The sequence below is a fragment of the Mytilus trossulus genome, chromosome 5 (assembly GCF_036588685.1).
Source record: "Mytilus trossulus isolate FHL-02 chromosome 5, PNRI_Mtr1.1.1.hap1, whole genome shotgun sequence".
Lineage (NCBI taxonomy): Eukaryota > Metazoa > Mollusca > Bivalvia > Mytilida > Mytilidae > Mytilus > Mytilus trossulus.
Window position 1 is genome coordinate 22,857,289 of NC_086377.1, and position 18,413 is coordinate 22,875,701.

An 18,413-nucleotide genomic window follows, 5' to 3' on the forward strand; every position below is an offset into this window, starting at 1 on the left:
GGTCACTTTTCTGAGTTATGCGTTTGACATCAACGTTTCTGTTATTCAGGCCACCTTGTACATTCTTACACAGCCTCCCGGTATAATGGAGTAATTTATTACCAATTGTGTCCACAGAAATTCGAAATTGACTAGCATCAAGTTGTTTGTGTTCATCTAAAGCACGAAATCCAAATAACTTGCAGTTGTAGAAAAAAACTATATTGGTTAGCCCATTTGAAGTGTTACAATTAAAAACTCCACTATCCCACATGGCCTCCTCGTCTGTTATTAATATAGGGTCTGCCCTTTTTACGTTAGTTCCAATACCATTATTGGTTAGTTCTTTCATTCGACTGTCAAGACATTTTCTAAAAAAACGCAAATGTAGATGAATCCTTTTCAAAGAGGCTCACGTCATTTCTGTTACAATCTGTTCTCAGATACCTACAAAAAGTGGTTTGTTTTAATACATATAAAGACTTATAAAGGATTAGTAGAACTTTTTTAAAGATGAATTGGTTGAAGAAGAAATTATTTTTCAGAAAGGTAAAATAACCGACGACGAATTGCAATACAGTGAAACCTGTCTAGTACGACCTCCTTGGTACTTCAATTTTTTGTCAGATTTTGTTAGATGTTCGGTTTAACAGATTCACATCGCATAAAATTTTATATGACTGGACTTAGGATCATATATGTTAAGTTTAGGTGGGTTTTCGATTCATTCAAGGTTCTGTTTACACTGGTTTCATAGTAGTTTAAAAACGTAGTTAAAATTGAGATTAAAATTGTCATTCGTGTTTTTTTAAACGCGAGTTTTATCTCCCGAGCGAGGGGGTGGGAGACGACCCCAAAAGACAAGAAATGTATACATGTATGAGTTTGCTTTCCAAAATTGGCCGAATGAGTTGAATATACAGCTTTTTAGTAAATCAATACAAAATGAAATTAGCCATGTTAAAACTAGACTAATTTAAACTGTAATAGTATGTCTTAGAATTAATTATTGTTTGTTTGCTGTCTCTTCACGAATACATCATATCTCAATTATCTATTAAAAACAGTATATTGAAAGTATAGGTTGAGACAATTTAAGCATATTCGGAAATAGTAACATTGTTGAAGGCCGTACTTTAACCTATAATGGTTTAATTTTTAAATTGTTATTTGGATGGAGAGTTGTCTCATTGGCACTCACACCACATCTTCCTATATCTATTGGGATACATAATTATTGGCAAGCAGAATAAAATTATTAGAATATCCGAAAAATAACTGTCAAATTATTTTATTGTATTTTTTTTTTTGTCCATAATAGTAGTTTTAAAATAACACCTTTTTATAATATATTTTTTGGTTGAAGGGTTTGGGGTATATAAATGGTATCGAATAGAGAAAAAACAAACAAAAGGAAAGGATTTTACCTTAAAAAAAACAAGGGAACACCCTTTTGATTTTTGGAGGTTTGGGGGAGGGGAGGGGGAGGGGAAGATATTTTAAGTAAAAAAATACGATCGAACATTTTAGGAAAAAAATGCAGAATGAGCAGTGTTATAAAATCAAACTGGTAGGATGAATATGACAGGTTTGTCCTTTTTGACAGTACTTGTAAACGAAAATGCAGGAGAAAGGTTTTCTGATATGCAGTAAAAAATCAATTGATGATTTTTTTATAAGCCCCCGCCTAGAATTCCTGCCTCAAATGTTGCATCCACAAAACAAGTTACGATACATTTTAAAAGTAAACTATTTTTAAGGAGAGGGGCTAAAATCAAATGTAAAAGGACAGATGAAACCTTTTGCAAAAAAAAGCAGTATGACCCATGACAAAAGTAAAAAAAAAGCCAAGATATATATGACACAGTAAATGTAAAATGAGGATTCAGGTAAAAGTTCGTCTCCAATATGTATTGAAAAACCCAGAATGCAAACCCCCTTTTCCACTCGAAATCAAATGTTTGCTCCCTTAAAACAAGTAAACGAACGTATTTCAACAGTTGTTGCCCCCCCCCCCCCCCCTTTCCACCAACCCGTTTAACTATACCGAACTCCAAGACAGCGGTTACAAAAACAAATATCAAAATCAACACAAATGTAATTCATAAAATTTCATTTTCATAGTTTTAGTACAATGTAACATTTACATCAAACGCTATATACTGTATTGTGGATGCTGTGGACTACAATTCCAATAAAATGTTGATTTTAATGATTTTACTTGTAACGGCTGTCCTGGTGTTATATATATTGAAATTTAAAATTTGTAACTTACCTTTGAATGCCTGATGCTAACTGGACCAATGAATTTGGTGGATAAGGACTGGTATCAACACGTCTACATTCTTGTATAAAGTGTGCCATCCAATAGTTTAAAAGTTCATTTGAGAGTAAATTCGGATCACTTGGTATTGCATTACCACCATCAGTTATTGTTTCTTGATACAAATTTCTTTCTAAAGTCCACGCAACCCAGACGCCTAAAGCCCACTTGTTGTTATTTCTAGTCTTTTTCGGAATAGCTTTAAGAATTCTCTCTTGTAAGTCTGAATCCGACAATGGAACAGAAAATCTACGCGGGGCCGCAGCCTCACACACGACCGGCTCGTTTTCATATTTTACAAGGTCCCGAGTAGGTAAAAGCATTAAATCATTCTCAGACACTTCTTCTATTAATTCAAAAGTTCCAATTACAACAAATTGATTCATTTTAGACTTAAAGATGCATACATGTTACTGACTTGAAAATAATAATACTTTTAATAGTCATTAGAGCAAGACAGTTAGCTAGAGGGGTTGTTTGTTTGGCCATATTTTCAAGAACTGTGTTCATGTATACCATTTAACACAGTACATATAATTAATCTAGAATAGAGTTTATATGTTCTAAGTTTGTAAGAACATGATAACCATCTTCTTCATGATAAGTACTCGCTAACGCTCGTACTTAACCATGAAGAAGAGGATTATCATGTTCTTACATATACATACTCGACACTGAGATTGCCAAATTATATTATGAAGGCGGGTATCGTATTAAAACATTCAAGTGATTTAAAGATTTAAATTACCTGTGAATCGATTAAATCAGTGTTAAACTGCACAATATAGGTGTTCGCGTATATTTATTTTTTATAACAAACCCTTTGAACAATTGTTGAATACATTAACATAATCACTATAAATATTCCTTATTGAACACATATTTAATAATTATTTCGTGAAGAATGAAAATGACGTATCGTATTACAATTCTGTTTTATATTTCGAATGATAACAAAAGGCGAGGGCATAGCAGAAACAGTATAAAATCCCAAAGAAAAGTCGAGAAAAAAGGAGTAATGAATGAGAATTAAAATCCCTTTCAAACTCTGAAGACGTTTACCAAATTGTATAGGATATCAAGTTAACGTCAAGCAAATGCAATTTTAACTGTTTTAATCGATTATCAAAGTTTTGACACAGTCCAAACATTAAGGGTTTTAATTTGGTAATCTCACCTTCCAGTATATATCGTTTCGTAACACGTCTTTTAAAATTGCAGTTTATTTATAAATGAATGATAATTTAGTTTGTAACGATTCAAAAGTTTATTGATTAAAAGTGTATTAAAGAGGCATATATATGACCACCTTTAAATACTATTTTCGCAAAGCACTTGGTCTATTATTAATGCGTGAAACATGATGAGATGTATGTTACGTTTTAGTGTTGTAAATATGAACAGTGTATTGACATAATGGTATACACCCTAAATTGTTGACATTTCATTAAGTGTATCAATTCTTTCAGATGCTTAAGAAGTGTAATAACTTCGTAGCCATGTACTAGTATTCTTATGCCTAGTAAGCTTGGAATCATGGGTTTTATGATCAAATCTAACGAATAAAGTGATGATCCTCTTATTTATACATAACGGAGTATCCATAGTCAGTTATAAAAGGCCCCGAAATCACAATTCAAACGAGAAAACTAACGACCTTAATTACTTTCAAAATAAGAACAAAAACAAATATGTAGCAAAAAAACGGGATTGTTGTAATTTGCAAGGACTTATCATCAACGAATGTCGTAAGATTTAAGTGGAGTCAGTTCAACAGAAATCTTGATGGAGAGGATGGATGTAAATGACAATCTTATTAAACATTAGATCTGTATGAAATGTAAATACAAAGTTATATCGAGAGATATGTTATGTGTTAAGAAAACACTTGAAATATTTGTGAAAATATGAAATAAGAAAGATATTGATAAACTTGAAGCTCTATCAAGTAGTAAATACTTCATTTGCTCATTTTGCCTATATAAGGACAATAAGATGATTACTCATAATTAGATTGAAAGTCTTAACGAAGAAGTCAAGAAACAAATGACAATACTTTATATGCAATGAAAAATCATTTCAACCATACAAACAATGGCAAAAGCCACAACTATTACGTTCAATCTAGATCGGTATGGCTACCGGGTTTCAACTACTGTAGCGAACGTTTTATTAGAAAAAAATATCTCCTTATAAGCACAAAGTATTAGACGAAAAAAATGCATTGCAATAAAAGAAAATTATAATCCACACAGCAAGAACATGTGGAATTCAACAGTAGATTACGTAATAAGCGAACTGTTGATTGTCATCTTGTGTCCAGCACAGCATGGAATCCATGCAACTTACTTGCATGTATTGTATACCAACACGTTTTATGATAAGATAATTCAACGAAAGGCGATAATAAGAATCAAAGTTTATGTTGTTAAGTGTTCATTTTTCATTAGTAGCACTTCATATATATTTCATGCGTGTGTTGTATAAAAATATTTTTAACCTTTGGATGGCTATTATTCGTTTGTTTCTCTGTCCTATATTTTCTCCCAATTATCGGTTTATTTATTGTAACCCTGTCGTGTTATGTTGTAATTTTAATGTTATAATTGACATTGCCATTAAAGCGGGAGGTTTTGTATGCCACAAAATCAGGTTCAACCCACCATATTTTCATAAAATGCCCTGTACGAAGTCAGGAAAATGGCCATTGTTACATAAAAATTCGTTTCTCTGTGTGTTATGTTTCGGTTTTGGCTCTGTTGTATCGTAGTTTTCTTATATTTGACGCTCTATCGATTGATGAATTTTGAACAGCGGTATACTAATGTTGCCTTTATTCATCTCCATTATGTTTTTTTTAATTATATTTTTTTTTAATTTTCGATAACCACGTTCAGAGAAGAGCATGATAGATACGATACGGGTGCCTGACAAGTGCGAAACGAAATATGTTCGAAAAGATACGAAAAGAAACGAAACGAAACGAAACGAAACGAAACTAAACGAAACAAAATATGAACCAACGAAAATAAAAGAAACAAAACAAATTAGAAATAAAATTTAATAAAATTGAATATTAATCCGATTATATTTATAAATAGTATTTAATGTCTAGTTTGATACAATTTCTTTTTTGAATTAAGAAAAAGCTGTGAAATTCAGCGTGATCGTTAAGATGTGGTTTAGGAACGACTTAAACACATTATTTAATATTTGATTATGAACTCTATATGTTGTACAAGACAGACACGATTAGGCACGTACCATTTGAAATAATTCGGGAAAACCATTTGATATTTGATTTGGTGGCTTGACCTTCGACTTTCATCTTGCCGCTACCTACGCATAAAGTTGTGAATGGAAATTGGAAAGCATTAACGGGACAACAACCCTACTAACGGGATAAAACAACACAAGGCCCAAAATCCCACACCCGGAGTCGGTTTGCATGCAAAATTTTGACGACCGAAAACTTATTATTGTACATCATTTTTTCTTCCAATTGATATTGTAAATATTCATTAAATTTCTGTCTTATGTAAGTATCAAGTTTTTCTATTAGTTTCAGCTTTATCGGGATAGACTGGGATATTTATTTTTAAGAACTTCATCAATTCCACCCTTTGGCTGAGGATTGGTTTTTACCTCAAAACTTTTTACAGACTTTTCAGAAACAAACTAAATAACAGTGCATTATGGGACCATTTGATTTTTCAGATCGAAAAAGGATGGGACATTCATGAAGATCTTGAAACGAATATTACGGTCTAATCTGGGGGTAAATCTGAAAATAAACCAAAAATTAGCTACTTGCCTTATAGTAACAGGAGGATGGGCAGTGCCAGGGTGGTATAATACATTACATGTATTAAAGATCCATGTCAGTGCATAGCGAAATGAACAAATGAAAAGATCTTAAAATATATCATACCTTTGTTCGTGCTTGTCATCCATACTGCTCTCTTTAACATTAACAATGTCTCAGGAGTTCGGAATATTACATATATTTTATATTTATCAAGAAATTATCACGTGATCAACACCCTTCTGTGGGAATATGAAACTTCAAAGTGATTTGAAAAGCAATGTCGGAAATAAAACTGGCATCGATAAGTATTTTGATTGATTTACATTTGAAAGCAAAGAAGCTTGGTCCAAATTAGTATATTAGGTTTTGAAGTGCCGGTGACAATCAAAGTAAATCATTATAATTTCAATCAACGAAGTATTTTGAAAATCAATAGCAAATAATTTCAAAAGATATATAGAATTATATATATAAAGGACTAACTAGCAAATTTACTATGCACCGGATAGTCTAAAATAGACGATACCATGCAGATAAGGAAAAAATATAGTAATCTAAAATTTGCACAGGTATTACACTCAATACATTATGTACCAGTATTGTTAAAAATTTTGACACTGAAGAAAGCCATTTGTTGAACCGAAATATTTGACAATACGATTTAATAACATCATTTTCGTATAATAACATCTTATATCAGTACCGTTTTGCAAATTTTTAGACTGAAACATATATAGATTCTTACATTGATACCAATGGATTATCGGATTTATCCAATCGAGATAGTTAAATTATCAATTTTAAAATACAAACTGCCTCTAAAGACTAAAACATACATTTTCATTAACACCTGTTTCACTGTTTCAATCAGTTTGCTAAAAAGGTCATGACCCTTAAAATCATCCAATGATCTTTTGAGAACACCAGCAATCACACGTTGATTAAATTTTGATATACAATGGGTTCAGAAAGGGATACATTTCCGTAGAATTAGAGAAATATAAATATATAACTAGTCTAAACATCATCCCGACAATGTTAGATCTGTAAATTTGCTTTCGCATTTTTTGTGTTTTTCCCTCGCCGGGATTCAAACCCATACTACTGAGATATCGTGACGCAAAATCGCTTGACTGTAGCCGTCCCGCTAGACCACACAAAAGATATGTATAAAGACAATTAGGCACCTACACTAGTATTACAATATTTTATATGTCTAAGTATTTTTAAGTTTTGTTTTTAGATAGATAAAAAAAGTAAAATGATCTGTAATTTCATTTCGTTTCGTTTTTTTCCTTTTCCTTTCGTTGGTTTCGTTTCGCAATTTATAAATGCTATAGGCACCCTGATAGATACTTTTTGACTTATCGATGAATTCACAGTACAAAAGTGCCATGCTCTCTGCAAGTTATGACCCCTTGCGAGAGGTCCATATATAGCCTGTTGCAAGACAAATTGTTGTCCCAAACAGATGTTTCCTTAATTTTCCAGTGAGAGTCGAAATGTCCTGAACCTTCATCACAGAACTACCTAATAGTTTTTGGTTTATCTTTTCTCATCCGGAACATGAATTCAATGTTTGCAAATGCAAAACAGCTTCATGTCTGTGTAATTTTGTGTGATCCAATTGAAAGTCGAACACATGTTGTCCTTTCGTACATACATGCTCTTTGGATTTTTATGAGGTGATTGATTTTTCATCGTTTTCAAAGATTTGTTAGATTTTGTCGGCCTTTTTCGAAAAAAAATATGTTAAAAAGTAATGTAAAATTTAATATATGACTTTTTGTGTTATACCTTCTTTTTTTTTTAATAGATATAGTACATAAAAACAAAATCAAACGTTTGGACCTTATAAAGCAATGAAATGAATAGAAAATAACTGCTATATCATTGATTTTGCACCGGCATTTTTTGGTGAAAATGGTGGGTAAACCAGTTGTTTTAGCTAGCTAAACACATAAAAAAAAGCCGAACAGTTATAGAAAATCTAATAAATCCATGTCATTTTGAGTAGTTACACTGGCAAGCAAACCACATTCTCTATTTTTTTAATAATAACCGACGGAGCCTGTTACAACGAAAAGGAACACCATTGCCACAACAAGTTACATTATTAAGTAAAAATAGTATATTATATCAATTGATATTTGTCAATAATGGGGCAGACCTGTCCACTGAACTGGTCAAACGCAGACTTGTCCACAGGTCTGGTCTTGAGCAGACCTGTCCAAAGGACTGGTTGAAAGCAGACTTGTCCACAAGACTGGTCTGGAGCAGACATGTCGATAGGTCTACCAAAGACGAAGTTAACTTGCTTGTCTGCTAAAAAATCCTCAAGTTAACTTAGAAAGCAGTCAACAAGTCTGCTCAAAGCTAACTTTTGTCAAGTTAAGAAACGCACCCATCTGTACATGTATTTGTAGCTTCTTATTTGCTGTACCTTATTGCTTTTTACAGTTTATATCCGTCTATAATAATATTCAAGATAATAACCAAAAAACTGCAAATGTCCTTAAAATTACCAATTTAGGGGCAGCAACCCAACAACGGTTTCTCTGAATCTTCTGAAAATTTCAGGGCAGATAAATTTAAAGAAATGTAATTAATCTAACACTTTCGGAAAGTGCCTAAATATAAAAAAAGTGTTAATTATTTAATACTTACAAACCCTTAACTGCATTACAGCGTATTTCTCCCTTTCTTTGTCATACTAGAAACTTTTCTAGAAGCCGTGGATTGCAGAATATCTTCCGCATATTTCAAAAATGTCCACGTAAATTGATGACGTAAAGTGTTAAAACAGTTATTAGCCAATCAAATCTGTATATATGGTTTAATCTGTACGGCTCGATATGATCCTTTAATCGAACTCCTACGTCTTTCTGGTTAATTAGGGTCACCCGAGCTATATACCGACTTGCTTGGACAATAACTTGAACATATAAACAAGAATGTGTCCGTAGTACACAGATAAAAGATCCGCACTATCATTTTCTAAGTTAAGGTGACCGTAAGTATGGGATAAAGAAAACTATAATGTTGCATAACAATAACACGGGTCCTATTATAGGGAAAAGAGGGACGAAAGATACCGAATGTCATGTTGATTAGACTTAAAATTTATCAATAACTACCTTGACCAAAAACTTTAACCTGAAGCGGGACAGGGAATTCTAATATGAATAAAAACATGTTTATCAGATAAGGCTTTTAAAATCCATGTACGAAGTCCTGCAAATTGGAAGGATGAATAAGCATTCTGTATAATATCAGCTTGATCTTTTTTGACTGAATGAACAAGCCCATTCTTTTTTATTGGTGTGGAATAGTTTTTCGCGTATATAGTATAAACTTTTTCGCCATATGAGCACTCATCATAACATGCAGACAACATGGATGTTGTAAGTCTAAAAATATTTTAAAATGGTGGCTTCTCAAATATATGAGAAAAACAAAGCAAAGATTGTTAGACAAGTTTCTTCAGAATAGTCCATTTTCATATACATTTCCCTTTCCGTAGTCGGTTCCGCCTTTTATTATCTTAAGTCACGTGATACCCGACATCAGCACCAAGACAAGTATTAAAGTAAACAATATGGATTGCGCGTCAATGAAAGTTACCGATTTGAAAGAATATTTGAGATTAAGGGGGATAGGTGTAACCAACATGAAAAGGAATGAATTAGTAAGGTTGTGCACTGCTGTTGAAGGGCTAAATCTACCACTTGACCCAGATATGTGTACGGACCGGGTCACAAACACTGTAGCAGAATTGCTGAAAAGCAACGGGATTGACAACATGTCTTCTCTACAAGGATTCACCAAGGACCTTTCCAATATTCCGAATGTGTCACTGTATGATGTTTTTAACTATCTGCTGTATAACACTTCAAACTATGATCGTAGAAAGTTGAAGGCCTACAAATCTTCTGAAGATTACCGTTTGTATTTCGATGGTTATGTAGAGAGTCTTGAAATGACCGAGTTGAACAGTTTATTTATATTTTTGGCTGCCATCAAACCTACACAGAAAGACAAAACATATCTTAATACCTCCACATATGATGCCTGGATCGTAATGGACAATGCTGGTGATGTGAAGGCAGCATATTGTACATGCATAGGAGGGTAAGTACATGTAACAAGCATCCAATTTTTTCACCTATAAATCACTGAATTAAAAAGGTGCATTAAATTTTCTTGATAGCTTTGTCACGGATACACATATATTAAATCACTTGAGGAAAAAAGCTTCAGAAGTGTTACATTGAATGAAAATTTAGACTGCATTGTATCTGTTTGAATATGTGGTCTATACAGTACCAATATTGGCTTTAATACAACTGTTTGTACTTTTTCAATACATGAATGTACATGTACACCGTAGTCCATCTTTATGATGATTTTCAAGGCTGTCCAAGCATCAACAATAAAATAAAAACACTACTGAAAATATAATTACATGTATTATAACTATTTTCTTTCAATTACATAATATCAGCTTCTATTAAATGTGAAAGATATTTATGTTAGTTTTTTAGAGATACATACATGTAGAATACTAGGTCACTCGTACTTCATGTAGCGTTGTAGCAATACACCAATATACATGTATGATTAATGTGTGTACGTGTTGATTGAAACAGTTTCTTATAATTTTGAGAAAATTTACAACAAAATCAACCAGCCTAGAAATGTATTGCATGAATCCTACATGTACATTTTGTATGAAATATATTTTCCTTCTTTCATGTGTAGTCTAACTAATTTTGTATTTGTGTTTTTCAGTGCTGATGGTGGTTGTCGACACATAGGTGCAACACTGTATGAAATTGAAGGATTTGAGGCAAAATCAGTTACTGATGGTGACAATCTATGGTTGAAAAGGGCAAGGCAGCATGATTGTCCAGTTCCAATTAAAAAGTTGAAAATTATGAAAGCAAGGTATACTAGCTACATGTAAATATAATTAACAGTATAAATTTATTAACATGTCATGTTTTTAAAAAAGATTTTGTTCATTACAACAGTAAATGTTTTATTACATGTAATTATAATAAAGAAGAATCAAGATGTGGTATAATAGCCACGGAGACAAATCTCCACTGTGGCACAAGCAACCAACTATTACACAGACATTTACAAAATATAGTCAGATTCGAGAAAAGTATATAAAAAAGTATTATTGGAGAAATCGTTCTACATTCCAACTTATCCAGTTGTTATCTGTCAAAACTTAGAATTAAATTAGAGTAAATAATATTTTTGTTCTCACTTTATTTAAGTATTATATCATTCTCCGCTAGTATTTTGTATTATGTATTATGTACATGTATCATATGTTCTTTCATGCACACCTTATATATATTATATATATCTCTTGTGAAATTCTTATATTGGTGTAAAATTATGTATATGTATCCTATAAGCTGTGTTGCTTTCGTAATAAAGTATTATTGACAACTATAGGTCACTGTACCACCTTCAACAATGAGCAAAGCTAATTCCTAACAGTCAGCTATCACAGGTCCAGAAAATTGTCTGATTGATGACAAAATAACGATCAATTTCATTTGAGTGAAAGCAACACCACTTGCATTGAGAAACTCTTATACAACCTTACAAGAATATATATTCATATTAAACTGAAATTGAGAAATAAAAAAAAAAATAGTTTACTTTGACATCATTAGAAACAACTGATGGCTTGGAATAGGCCCACAACAGAATTTGTGTGTCACAAGATTTTATCTTTCTTTGAGCTAAAAGCATGAAATAAAAACAAAGCATTTTAAGTATTGTCTTTTTTCAGGTATTCAACTGCTGATCAAGCTGACAATGGAATGCAAGATGGTGCCCATGATTTTGACCCGCGGTCTTCAGATAACAGAGATGATTATGGAGCTGAACAAATGTTAAACATTGCTAGACAGTTAAAAGCAGTAAGTTTGATTTAGATTTTCTAAACTGTAATATATTTACCATATTTCACATGGTATTGGGAGCATCTTAATTTAACTGCTCATTTATAGAAACAAACAATTTCATTTATATAATATTTGATAACTTTACAATTTTTCGGTTATTATTTGATTACTTTAATTCAAACATCACAGATATTTCATAGATGTTTAATTATCTTAGAATATGTTTCTGATTAATAATTGATTACCCAATTTATTTCAGTAATTATTATAATACTATGTGATTAAATTTACATAAAAATTTTCATGATGTAAATAATAGATTACCTAGACCCTATTGATATGTCTCCTGTAATAAGTTAGAGAGTATAAAATTGAGAATGGGAATGGGGAATGTGTCAAAAAGAAAATAACCTGATCAAAAAGCAAATAACAACCAAAGGACACCAATGGGTCTTCAATGCATTGAGAAAATGCTGTTACTCACAGATGTCCTTCAGCAGGCCCCTAAACAATAATATATACTAGTTTAGTGATATTAGATGTCATACTTATCTCCAAAATTTATTAAAAAACAATACAAAACGATCAAAGGGCAGAGGATCCTGATTGGGACAGGCACAAACATATTTCAGTATACATTTTTTTTTAAATATTGCAATAATTTCTAAAAAGCTTGAAAAATTATATTAACAGTATCTGTGTTAGACATTACTTTTATGACCATGCAATTTTTAAAATAGGTAAGTCTACACCAACTAAACTTAGTATATATGTATAAAGTGAATTGCCATGGTGCATTTTTAGTTGCATAATTAATATTTTCATCTTTTCTTTTTTAAGATATCACCAGAACTGCAGGCATTAGATTTGTTGGAAGACCCATCAGAATTGGATGAAGAGGTGGATTTCGTAGCATGTGATAGATGTGAAAAGTGGTCGATGATGTCAGCAGCTGTTAATGCTACTCCAGAAACCCTGTCAACTATTCTGATAGAACGAGATGAAGTGTTGCACGTTGAACGTTGTACTGTTGATCAGTCAGATAATGATACTTGGTTTAAGTTGAGGAAAGGTAGAATAACTGCGTCAAATTTTTTTAAAGTCTGTAGAGCTGTTGATAATTTGAAATGCCCTCCTTCGTTAATGAAAAGTCTACTAGGGGAATATGATTTATCTCATTATGAAGTACCGTCTCTTGAATGGGGGAAGAGGAAAGAGAAAGCTGCATTGGACCTTTACATACGTGTAAACAGACATAAACATAAAGGCTGTATGTCAGAGAAAAAGGGACTTCGTATCTACACACGGTTGCCTTATGTTGGATGTTCTGTCGATGGATTGTTCTCATGTAAGTGTCATGGTGAGAATCTAGTGGAAGTTAAATGTCCGTTTGCTGACAAGAACTTGAATCCTAAGGAAGTTGCCCTTAAAAAAGGATGTGTGCTAGATTCAAGTGGTGAACTTCATGTAACTGACAAATGCGAATATTACCATCAAATTCAAGGACAAATGGGTATATATGGAATCCACAAATCAGACTTGGTTGTATTCACAAAGAAAGGAATTGCTGTTGCTAGTGCTACATTTGATCCTCTGTTTTTTGAAAGAATGTGTAAAAAGTTTCAGCTTTTCTTCCAAAATCATTTGGCTAATGCACTTATATCATGTCAATGAATTTTGTCATAAAATGTACATGTTACTTATTAAAAATTAACATCATATCAATTTGATGAGTAAATCTTTTTTAAACAGGTTTTACAGTGTGTCTTTTTCATTTTGTATTCCAGTTAATTATTCGTTTTACACTGGTCATCTTTTGGGCCCTTTATAGATTGTTAGTAAAGGTGAGCTTAAGCTCTGTGTTGAAGGTTGTACTGTCTCCTATAGTTGCTTAGTACTTTAACTACAATAAAATGTCTCTTGTATGGATACTTGTCTGAATGTTGTGGTTCAATGGCAGTCATACCACATCTTCTATTTTATATTCAATTTTGAATGGACTTAACTTTCACATAAATAGGGTTTTAGTTTTCTCATTTGATTTTTTACATTGTCATTTCAGAATCTTTTATAGCCGATTATGCGGTTAAGACTTTGCTCATTGTTAAATAAAATTGAGAATGGAAATGGGGAATGTGTCAAAGAGACAACAACCCGACCAAATAAAAAAACAACAGCAGTCTGTTATGTGAGATATAGTTGTTATTTTCTGTGCCATTTTGGTCACATGTGGAGAGTTCATTGGAATTCATCATACCATATCATCGTTGTTTTTTAAACTTGACCTAAATTTTTTGGTCAACATCTTATTTATCATGTCTATGTATGTACATGTACATGTATTTTTTTAAACATGTAATTTAAAGAAATGGAATAAAAAGTCAACAATAAGTTATATATTATTTAACCAACTGACTGTCCAGATTGCACAAAATGGCACACACTTTTACAACTTGATTAAATGTATGTTTCATTCTCAGTGGAATAGTTCTCTGTAAAAGTGTAAAGTTCTTCAGTCTGCCTATTGCCCTTTCCACATGAATTCTTGCACGTGCAATTCTGCGTGTCTTTGTAGTTGCATTTGCACACATCTGCTTTCCCATTGAGAAAGGGGGGGTATTTAAAGTTGCCCCTTTCAGCGCTAAGTCACCTCGAATAAGGAAGCCTCTATCTGCCATTATATCATCACCATACTCAACTTTCTGTAGGAAGCAAGAATCTTGTACAATTTTACGATCAGATATGCTACCAGTAAATAAGTCGGATATAAAACTAAATGAACCTCTGGGTGTGATTCCAACAAGACACTTAAAAGTGTTGTGATGTTTGTAACTAGAATATGTAATTCGCTGAGCTGATGGCAGACTAGGTTTTTGTACAAAAAAATCTGTGCAATCAATAATACATTTTGTTTTCTTAAAGTGTTTGAAACATTTTGGCATTTTTTTAAGAACTTGTTCTCTTGAAGGCCATCTGACCAAAAACTTCAAATCATGATACATTAGATTTAGCCAAGTAGTAAATATTCTACACACAGAGCTTTCTGATATAGCAAACATGTCCCCAAGAGTTTTGGTATCGAATCCTCTTCTTAGTCTTAACAAAGTGAGTGCTAATTCCTTCTTTATGTCTAATATTCTTCTCGGTCCTTTGCGAGGTGTCTGAAATAAATAAATGATGATGCATATTCTTCATATAATCTGAAACCTATATTAATTCTAGAGTCATGTTTTCAGTTACCATCAATTGTTATTGAGACTTGTGCTGTCATTTTTCAATGTTAAATAAGTGAAACACGAAATCCGGGGTCAAAACATCAATTTGGCAAACAATTCAATATTGAACAAACATACGCACAGACTGAAAAACATTTCAAATTGTCAACATTGAACCTGCACCTCGAGTCATGCAAAAATTAGTTCATTGAAATAGAAGTTTTTCTATGGTGAAAATTTAAAAACTCAAATGACATTACAACAAATGTAGCTATATATATAGATGCTCCAGAATATCAAGCAGAATCCGTCCTAATACTTTCACCATTTACACTGTTCTTATATTAATTTTGTTTTATGTATTTGAATATCAGATTTAAGGTACTGAGATTACATTATAAATACATGTACAGGTACACAAGTGTACAAAAAAAATTTCGTCTGCTTTTTCTGGTATACTAAACATGCTAAAAGGACACAATAAAATGTATAAACCTCTTAATATATCTTTTACCTCAGAATTTTCCCTTTCGGATGTATCTGTACTGTTCCAGTACACCATGGATGAAGCCGTTTTCCTCAGGAAATTTAGGATGAAACAAAATACTGCCAGTGATACACCTTGAATGAAGAAAACAAAATATATATATTTATTTCTCATGTTAAAGCGTCTAAATATTGACACAACAATTTAAAAAAGGCAAATTTGAGCAATCAAATTATATTTTTTGTCTCCAGATAGGATTTAATCTCAAACTTTAAAGAAATTGAAACAATACCACCTGCATGTACTGTGTCAAGCACACTTAGTCTAGACAATTTGACCCATAAGCAAAATGAATTCAGCCTTTTGTGGTCGGGTGATAATTTATTTTCATGGTTAATATACAGAATAAATGTCATTTGTAATTTATTACCCATTTATAAATGTGCATAATATACCATCAAACTTCCATACATTTTTAAATCTTCAAAAATTTAAGTTACATGTACCTGTATAGAATTTGCAGGATTTGTTGTCTTTCATAATGTCATTCATGAGATTCTTTCTCTTCATGCTACCAGTGTCCATCATATTATCTGTCAGAGAATCCATTTCTTCCATGGTAATGTCTGTTTGTGTAGATATACTTGTAGTTTGTACATTAAATCCCCTCTTTACAGCATAGTAAGTATGGTCTGCATCCACTGAAACATCAAGATTCAATATATATTGCATGACTTGGTTGATTTTCAATTTTCAAAATTATTTGTAAACCAACTAATATTGAGCAAAAGACTTAGAGTGTACTGATGACATACATTTTATAGAAAAATATGGACATATACTATATAGGAGCTGGTGGATATATGCACATAAAACATTAGATGATTACTGATAGGGTAGTCCAATGCAGCATCTGTAAGGTACAGCAGGTTTACAACATCCATTAAATGATTCACAGACATAATAAGTCATCAGACATTACATGTTTTAAGAAACAGAGCAAGTGGACAGCATACAAATAAATCAATTTAGAGGAGCATGCTACTTGGAATTAACCCCCCCCCTCTTTTTTTTTCGGAGTTTGATCACTTATTATCGGTCAATCCCTTGTCATTTCATATATATATTATACCAGTTATTACCTTTAAGTTCTTCACAGAAATGTGGTGTTGCCTGAAGAGGTTGGTCTTTTGATGTGTTGGTTCCATTTAAAGTCACATACGCCCCAACATCCCTCCATACTTGATCGACAATTTTACTGGTAGTGGGCGTGGTTATGCTGGCTTTGGTATGTATAGTGGCTCTGTCAAACGGAAGTTTCCTGGATTTGTGCACAGTTTGCTTTGAAGGGGTAGCCATGATTGGGTATGGATGTTGGGTGGTAGGTCTCCCATCAACAAAGTGCTTGCTGCACACATAGGCATGTTTGTTTACATTGGATACGGCGTAATCTTTCCTGCCACAAGCTTTTACCCACTGTAAAGTTTCTTCCAATCTTGTTTTCGGCTTAGGTATAGGAAAGAACTCCACTCCTAACATATGAGGTTTATGCTTATACCTGTCATCGCTGTTACAGGTTCCCCAAACACAACGTTTTACCATTCTTTTTTACTTTGTTTGTATTTTCGCGGAAAAAAACTTGTCGGGTATCACGTGACGTTGGCCGCTTACGTTACGCATAACCGCTTACATCAAATATAATATGAAAGTCGACTATTGGAATTCGATAAAAAAAAATCGTCAAAAGTTTTTCACTACTACTGAAGAAGCTTTGTACAATTAAAAAAAATATTAACACGTTTGTGTATCCTCCTTTGCTAGTGACTGTTGTAACCTCTCCCTTGTTCTGTATATTTTATAAATAGTTCTTGCTGTTATCTCTGTACTGAAGTTATGATTGGCTCCATGAGAATACAGATATAGAAGCCATACTAATACCGAAATTGACGATTAATTGATTATTTTCTTGATATATTGTTATTCAAGGCCACTTTCAATTTATCATGCTATTAAAGAAATCTGGAATGAAATTAAACTCGGTGCATTTCATTTACGTGCAGCTTTTTATTAAGTTTTCGTGCATATATTTCATAGCTTAATTGGATGATAATGAACATATGCTTGACATTTTGATATACATATTCGTAGGCAAACATTATTATGTGATATAAATATTTAGCCTGCTTTGTACTAGACCGACACCATAAGCCGGATTTGCTACTCCAGCCTTTAAGTTTGTCAACGTTTACCTTCAATTTCCAAGCCTTGCAATAATCATGGAAGGTATTGAGATCACAAGCAAGTGTTTCGAATTACAATTATTATATGGTACAAAATGTATACTATATTAAATATTACATTATGTGTCTTACCATCTATAATATTCAATATCATTTTATAAAACAAATCATCTCGCCATACATGTGCATAAGAAGACAATTGTATAGCTATTAATATGAAATATTTGAAAACTGACTGTGAATTCATTAGTGGTTTTTTTTTCAATGAATAAAAATAAGAAGACGTGGTATGAGTTTCAATACGACAACTCTCCATGCCAGTCACAATTTGTAAAAAGTAAACAATTATTGGTTAAAGTACAACCTTCATTACGGAGCCTTTGTTCAAACCGAATAAAAAGCTTTAAAGAGTCCCAAAATTTGTTTAAAGA

At 32.5% G+C, this 18,413-nt stretch overlaps 3 protein-coding genes across 3 annotated transcripts; 1 reads left to right on the forward strand and 2 right to left on the reverse strand.

Annotated features, from left to right (window-relative positions):
* Nucleotides 1-350: 350 nt before the first annotated feature.
* LOC134717749 (zinc finger MYM-type protein 2-like) lies at nucleotides 351-2,688 on the reverse strand. The gene is made up of 2 exons (XM_063580243.1): nucleotides 2,255-2,688; nucleotides 351-426 (listed from the first exon to the last, which is right to left on the reverse strand). Exons 1-2 carry the CDS (start codon nucleotides 2,686-2,688, stop codon nucleotides 351-353), a joined length of 510 nt encoding a protein of 169 aa, XP_063436313.1.
* A 7,036-nt stretch (nucleotides 2,689-9,724) lies between these two features.
* On the forward strand, nucleotides 9,725-13,714 carry LOC134717750 (uncharacterized). The gene is made up of 4 exons (XM_063580244.1): nucleotides 9,725-10,241; nucleotides 10,902-11,057; nucleotides 11,926-12,055; nucleotides 12,881-13,714. Exons 1-4 carry the CDS (start codon nucleotides 9,781-9,783, stop codon nucleotides 13,712-13,714), a joined length of 1,581 nt encoding a protein of 526 aa, XP_063436314.1. The 5' UTR covers nucleotides 9,725-9,780.
* Nucleotides 13,715-14,439: 725 nt separating this feature from the next.
* LOC134717752 (uncharacterized) lies at nucleotides 14,440-17,344 on the reverse strand. Its single transcript, XM_063580245.1, has 5 exons — nucleotides 16,885-17,344; nucleotides 16,249-16,443; nucleotides 15,770-15,876; nucleotides 15,076-15,201; nucleotides 14,440-14,847 (listed from the first exon to the last, which is right to left on the reverse strand). The coding sequence occupies exons 1-5, from the start codon at nucleotides 17,342-17,344 to the stop codon at nucleotides 14,440-14,442; spliced, it is 1,296 nt and encodes a 431-aa protein (XP_063436315.1).
* Nucleotides 17,345-18,413: the final 1,069 nt, after the last annotated feature.

Bases quoted from the DNA above. Each gene is read 5' to 3' on its own strand.
- LOC134717749 (XM_063580243.1), bottom strand. From the start codon at position 2,688: ATGAATCAATTTGTTGTAATTGGAACTTTTGAATTAATAGAAGAAGTG. The intron at 427-2,254 runs GTAAGTTACAAA...CACTTTTTGTAG, and splicing joins TTAGCATCAGGCATTCAAAG to GTATCTGAGAACAGATTGTA.
- LOC134717750 (XM_063580244.1), top strand. From the start codon at position 9,781: ATGAAAAGGAATGAATTAGTAAGGTTGTGCACTGCTGTTGAAGGGCTA. The intron at 10,242-10,901 runs GTAAGTACATGT...TGTGTTTTTCAG, and splicing joins TATTGTACATGCATAGGAGG to TGCTGATGGTGGTTGTCGAC. The intron at 12,056-12,880 runs GTAAGTTTGATT...TTCTTTTTTAAG, and splicing joins TTGCTAGACAGTTAAAAGCA to ATATCACCAGAACTGCAGGC.
- LOC134717752 (XM_063580245.1), bottom strand. From the start codon at position 17,344: ATGGTAAAACGTTGTGTTTGGGGAACCTGTAACAGCGATGACAGGTAT. The intron at 16,444-16,884 runs GTAATAACTGGT...TTGATGTTTCAG, and splicing joins TTTCTGTGAAGAACTTAAAG to TGGATGCAGACCATACTTAC. The intron at 15,877-16,248 runs GTACATGTAACT...TCTTCATTCAAG, and splicing joins ATCCTGCAAATTCTATACAG to GTGTATCACTGGCAGTATTT.